The sequence below is a fragment of the Phaethon aethereus genome (assembly GCF_964289735.1).
Source record: "Phaethon aethereus genome assembly, chromosome: 6".
Classification (NCBI taxonomy): domain Eukaryota; kingdom Metazoa; phylum Chordata; class Aves; order Phaethontiformes; family Phaethontidae; genus Phaethon; species Phaethon aethereus.
The window spans coordinates 15778514-15784513 of record NC_138580.1 but is presented as its reverse complement, the minus strand read 5'-3'; the positions used below and the strand labels follow the sequence as shown (position 1 = coordinate 15784513).

Here is a 6000-nt window from a genome sequence, read left to right as displayed (position 1 = left end):
ATTAAGTACATTGGGACTTCAGAGATGTTTCAGTGGCCATTTCAGGTAAGATGACTCAAACATGGGCAGAGGAGCCCATGCACTTGCTTATTCCTCCCCTCCCACCATGCCAAACAAAGCAGCTTTATCTGGGGGAAGGAAGGGAGAGAGGAAGGGAGGGAGAGAGAGGAAGAGGGAGGGAGGGAAAAAAAGAATGGCTTTGCCAGGGTTTCACAGCAAAAGATAAAGCAACATAAAGGGAACACAGCTAATGAGTCCATCATTACACGTCTCATCATGCAGAACACTCTCAAGCAATCATGTATCATGCAAACAGCCAGCATGAGACAAAAGGGCTGTTGTCAACCACAGTCAAGGAAGAATGGCACCAATACAAATTTCAATATAAATGGCTTTATAAAATTGCTCAGAGTTCTCCTTATGGGGCTGGCCTCACATTCCTCTTCACACAAGAGCAATATGATTCCAAGATTGCTTTCTCTTCACTAGACGCTACTTCTCATAAAGTCTTCCAAAAGAAGTGGTAAAGAATCACCACATCCAAACTGTCATTTATTTATTCTTCCTTGTCTGTCCCCTCCTCCCATCAGAAAAATAACCAGCTACACACCTTTGCAATGCACTGCCTAGAAAAACAGCACCTGTTGCATATGTAACCTCATTTCCAGTTTGCTGTGGGTTAATACTTTATACCGTGATTCTTTTATTTTAATCTATGTAAAAAGGATCACCATGAGGATACCCCAGGGTAACTGCAGAAGGGTCTAGGGGGCAAAGAAAGAGATTCAGCTGCATAATTAATTGTCTTGAATTCTTATCAAGAGTACTGCAATAAATAAGATTTTTTTTTCCTTAGCTGTTGGATTGATTCAACTCCTGTCAGAAACATTCAAGTCTGACAGCAAATTCTATATATTCTTCAGAAGCCCTGCAAAGGCAGTATGTCCCACAGACACAAGCAGGATGTGAAAAACCTGCCTTGGTGGGATTTCTCCATTTCTTACCTGTAGGATGACTGAAAAGAAGGTTTTTCAGCCTCACACTGAAACCATGCAGCACAAGTAAAATGGGCAGGATTTGAGTCTTCAGTATTGTTCCCAATCAGGAAAGGACAGAAGACTTTAGAAAAACAGGACAGGTTAATTCGGAGTAGAGTATTTGGCATCTTTTTAAACTTGTTTCCCTAATGTTCTTCCTTGTAAACAGGGTTGATTAAATATCAGCCTTTTTAGACATGACATCAGACCTCTCTCTATTTAGCTTTGGAGAAGATATTCCAATTTCTACAAACAGGAATCTTTCATGCAGTTTTGCGTTGGGTTGAGTTGTTGGAATTTTTTCTTTTTTAGAACTGGCAGATGGTGTGATTCATCTTTAAGATTAAACTATTTCTGTTTTTTCTTGTCTATGTACTTTTACTTTGCCACAGCGGCAACAGTGTTTAACCTCAGTGCATGATAATCCTCCATATGGCATGAACAGGTATATGCTGCATTTCTAACATTTCAGACAAATCTAGAGCACCTAAGACCTAGCAGCTTCCTAAAACCCTTGGAGATTTAAGCTACTATTTTCCATGCTTCAGCTAGAATTATGCTAGAGTATGTTTGGTCTACATAGCCAGCCTTATGAGATGGAGGTGAAAGAGGAATGACATTTATTGTTGATACACATTGTTGGAAAAGTACTGATAAGCCTAAAAGTTACAGTAAAAGGACAGGAGGCTGGGGGAAGGAGCTCAATGAGGACAGTTTTATTCTTCCTTACCTCATACCAGCTTCTCAACTGGTATAAATTAATGTAACACTATTGAACTCAATAGATATATATCAATTTATATCACTTGAGAATATGGCCAGTTCTTTATGATTGTTGTAAATGAGCCTGTAAAATAAATCAGGCGTTTTGGTCTCATTCTTTCCCTCTATCCTGTCCCAGTATCTGTAGAGCTACATGTTCAGCTACTTTACCTCTACTTTACATAGTCCAGCTCTAGTGTAAAAGAGATGAATTAAATGTCTCCAGAGAAAAAGACAAATAAATGTAGGGACTTTGAAACATCCAGGAACCCACAGCAGAAACCAGGTGTGCATGTGAATCTTATTTTGTGTAAGGTGGAATAACAGGTCTCTTGAGCTGCAGAAGTAAACTGTGACTAACATGTTCTCATGCAGAGAATGAGGCACTGTGATTGTTGTCAGTGTTTCCTGTGCAGAGTGGTCTTTTCGAAATGAAAAAGAAGTTAGCTAAACAATGACTGTTCAAAAAAAATTGCAGAAAGAAAAAAGGAAGAAGGAATAAAGGAAAGATTAGGGGAATAACAGTAAGAAGAAATTGCATTGTCCATCAGATGAAATATTCTCGTTTGCACTCGCTCACTGTGTTCTGCAAGTCAATGTCAGCTTTGAAGGAGCTCTCGAGGTTTTCTGGGTATTCCTTCTCCTTTGTCTGGCTACTTCGATGTGCTTGTTTGTGCCGATAGAGGAATCTGCTCATGATGGCAATGATGCAAAAGATGATAAATATCACAACAGCTATTACACCTGAAGAGGAGTAAAAAAGCAAAGATAGAAAGAGTAAACACCAAAACCAAAACAAAAACTCCAGTTACCTCAAAAATACATTATCAATGAACAACAGCTAGTGGATATGATAGATCAGTTCATCTCAGCCTCTATCACACCCTCCCTGGTTGTCTTTATTTCTATTTTGTCACCTCTAAGTAAGACTTAAAGCAGCAAGCATTCGTGTAATTGACCTAATTTCGATCAAATTCTGCTTTCACTGCAAGTACAGTTGGGTCAGTGTGTTTGTTTTTAAAAACTAGATCTGTATGCTCATACAAATTCCTGCTCTGTCGTATTTTCTTCTGTGTTATCTCTGGAAACCTTTCATGAGCCTTATACACTTTGGTTTATAGCTTCTAGATATTATCAAAGGCAGCTCCCTACAGGGCTTCCTAGAAAATAAACAGAGATAAATTGACCTCTAGGTTGTTAACGGAAAATGAAAACCATACATGAAGCTATGAGGACAACTTGGCCTAGTATATAAATGCTTACATATGACCTAGCGAGTTCCACTACACCATCAGCTTTCAAAGAGAGAGCTCAAGACATACAGAATATGTGAGTACCGTGCTGAGGCTCTCATTAGAGTGGTGTGTAAAACAATTACTAGTTAGCTGGGTCTTAGATCACAGAATCACATGGAATCAAGAGAATGACTGAGGTTGGAAGGGACCACAGGAGGTCATCATTGCGAAATCCCCTGCTCAAGCAGGCAGATAGACAGACTTTGGTTATATTTTAGAGGACTCTGGTTCTTGACTATCTGTAATGCCTTCTTCTGTGTGATATTCAACATCATGTGCTGCCACTGTTGGCTTAATCCATAATGCAGGTGCTTATCTAGGTAGCTTGATACAGACATGTGCTAATAAATACAGCAAATATAGGCCTGCATTAGATTACAGAAAACTTGAACTGGATTTTATGCGGCTCAGATTCAAAGTACCCTAGATGTTTTCCTTGACAGGATTATTTTTCAATTGTAATCTTTAAAATTGAAGTTACCTCCAATCACAGCTGAATCACTTCTGACTGCATTGGTGAGAGGCTCTCTTTCATCTGTCTTCCCAAAGGGATCTGCAGTTGGTTAAACAAAACAGGACTTATTTTCTGTACCAACTATATTCATTTTCTCTGTGGCTTAGAAGCATCCTCTTACCCTCATGAATTCTAATCTGTTTTCAAAAGGTGTGATTTGCGGGTTGGAGAATCAAACCAGAAAGCTCTCTCAAAAATAAAGTGAGGTTGCAGGACAATTTTTGTTACATCTTCAGGAGTAAAGTCTGTTAAGGGTATATTTAAAAGGAAGCAAAAATGCTCACACTAACATCTGAAACTGCTGTCTGAGTTTATCAGTAGAAGAACCAGAGAGACATTTGAACTAAATAGTCTACTGGGAGGTTTTCTCAGTCAGAGGGTGGTTTTTTTTTTTATACATAAGAAACAATATCAGAAAGAAGCAAAAGGAAAGGAAGACCAGACAGATTTAGACCTGACCTACGTCTGTAGATGTACATATACAAGTTGTATTCAGTCCCATAAAGAGAAACAGTCTCTGCTTGGGACAGCTTCTTGGAAGGAATATTTTTCTCTCCATTGCGGAAATGCAGTGGTCCAATTGGATTCAAAACAGAGAAGGGTCAAAGATGAATTATTATATTAAAGGTTTCTTGATGTTGGAGCTCTCTACCCTATCTATAAATTACTACTGTTGAAACACAGGGCCAAACAGTCTACATGTTGGCTGTTTGAAATTCAGATCCAAACCTGAAAGGTCTAGCCCTCCCTGAAGGCAGTGGAGTTACAACAGTATACCTACTTTAGTCCTGCATGTTTCAGAAAATACCGTTTTCTACTGCTAGTTGAATCCAGCTTTTCTGCACTTTCATATTTTTTTTTTCCTTTCAGCTCACCCTCTTCTTTTGCAAGATTCCTATCTGTGTTTCTCTCCTTTACAAGCCTCCAGGCCATCAAGCAGAGGATGTACATGGGAGTTACAGATGACCATCTCTGCTATATATTACACTGCTTTGCCAAACTGATCTTTCAGATGCAAGAGGTGGAAGCCTAACTGAGAAATTTGGTGTTGCAAGGTTTATTGTGATTGAACATCTTTGCCTTAGTAGCTGACTCAGCCACATTTTGGTATCTCATTGCCCAAGAAGATGTTTTTTATTGAAACAAGCAACAATTTCATATTTGTGTAGTAGGAGGTGTTGAGTTTGTAGTGATGGTGGCTTTGGGCTACTTAAAGGGGCCACTTTTTCCTTATTCTCTATATCACTGATACCAGCCCCAATGATGTGCAGAAGACATCAGAGAGATTTTCATATTTTAAAAGATGCAACTATACTTCTAGTTGTAGGGGTAGAAGGATTTCTCATTAAGTACATCCATACTGAAAACAGGGTTCCCCGTTTCTGCAATTCATTAACTGAACTACAGTCACAAAAGGGCCTTCTGGGACCAACTGAATGCCTCCAGTACACCCGTTATCAACGTGAATGGTAATTGTCAATGACAGATTTGGACACACAGGTTGAGACCTATGTACAAGGAGCGCTTTGCTTGGATATTGGGTGCCTATAGTGATGTTGCCAAGAAACAAATAATCATGGCAATGCTTCATCTCATTTACTACATTTGTGGTACTGGAATGTGGATAAAAATTGTTTTACACATAAATAGAGATAGCACCATAGAAAAGGTTATGTTGGAAAGGAAATCTGGAGGTTATTTAGCCTAATCTCAAGCCTTTGAGCCTAAGCTCAAAGCAGGGCCAAATTCAAAGTCAGATCAAGGTTGCTCATAATTTCGTACATCATAGGTTAATCTCCTTTATTTTTCAGTATCCCAGAGTTAGTTATATAAATCAAAACTAGTAGTTTTTTTTTTACTCAAACAGAAGAAAAGAACCTTATACCCTAAGATGGCTGTCAAAGATGGACAGTGTGATTTGTTTTTTCTTTCCACAAAATAGAAGAGGGGAGTATCATTATTTTAAACTCAAGATGATTTAACTTTCAGATACTGGAAGTTGGTGAGATATTTTCTACCCCAGCCCTCAGCTAGTGCCAATGAAACCAGTTACAATAAAAATTCACATCTGTTGAACATCGGTCATCTCGTACTAGCGAAAAATCTCCAGCTAGTATCTGGTGCATGGTATTAGTAAAATAGAGTCATGAAAGACTATTAACTATGTATGAAAAAAGCATGAAATTAAATTATTATTAAAAATTATATAAGATGTCACATGTCTAAAAGATTATGGAAAATCTGACACTAAATGCTACTGAAGCTCCACTATTTTTTTGGCAACTTAGCAGAACTTAAGCACTGAGAGGAAACCAGAACAAATGTTGGAGACCAGTTTCAGAATGGAGGCCAACAGAACTGGCCTTAGAATTATGTTTTGCCTGAGAAATAA

General features: G+C 38.5%; 1 protein-coding gene across 1 annotated transcript in view; it reads right to left on the bottom strand.

The window, feature by feature from the left end:
* Positions 1-1981: 1981 nt before the first annotated feature.
* CNTNAP5 (contactin associated protein family member 5) overlaps positions 1982-6000 on the bottom strand; it is a gene marked incomplete at its 5' end in the record, with an annotated part of 301416 nt that continues 297397 nt past the window's right edge. The window contains 2 exons of the mRNA XM_082001654.1: positions 1982-2543; positions 3576-3647. Of these exons, the coding sequence (XP_081857780.1) occupies positions 2347-2543; positions 3576-3647 (269 nt within the window). The 3' untranslated portion in view covers positions 1982-2346. The remainder of the gene's footprint in view (positions 2544-3575; positions 3648-6000) is intronic.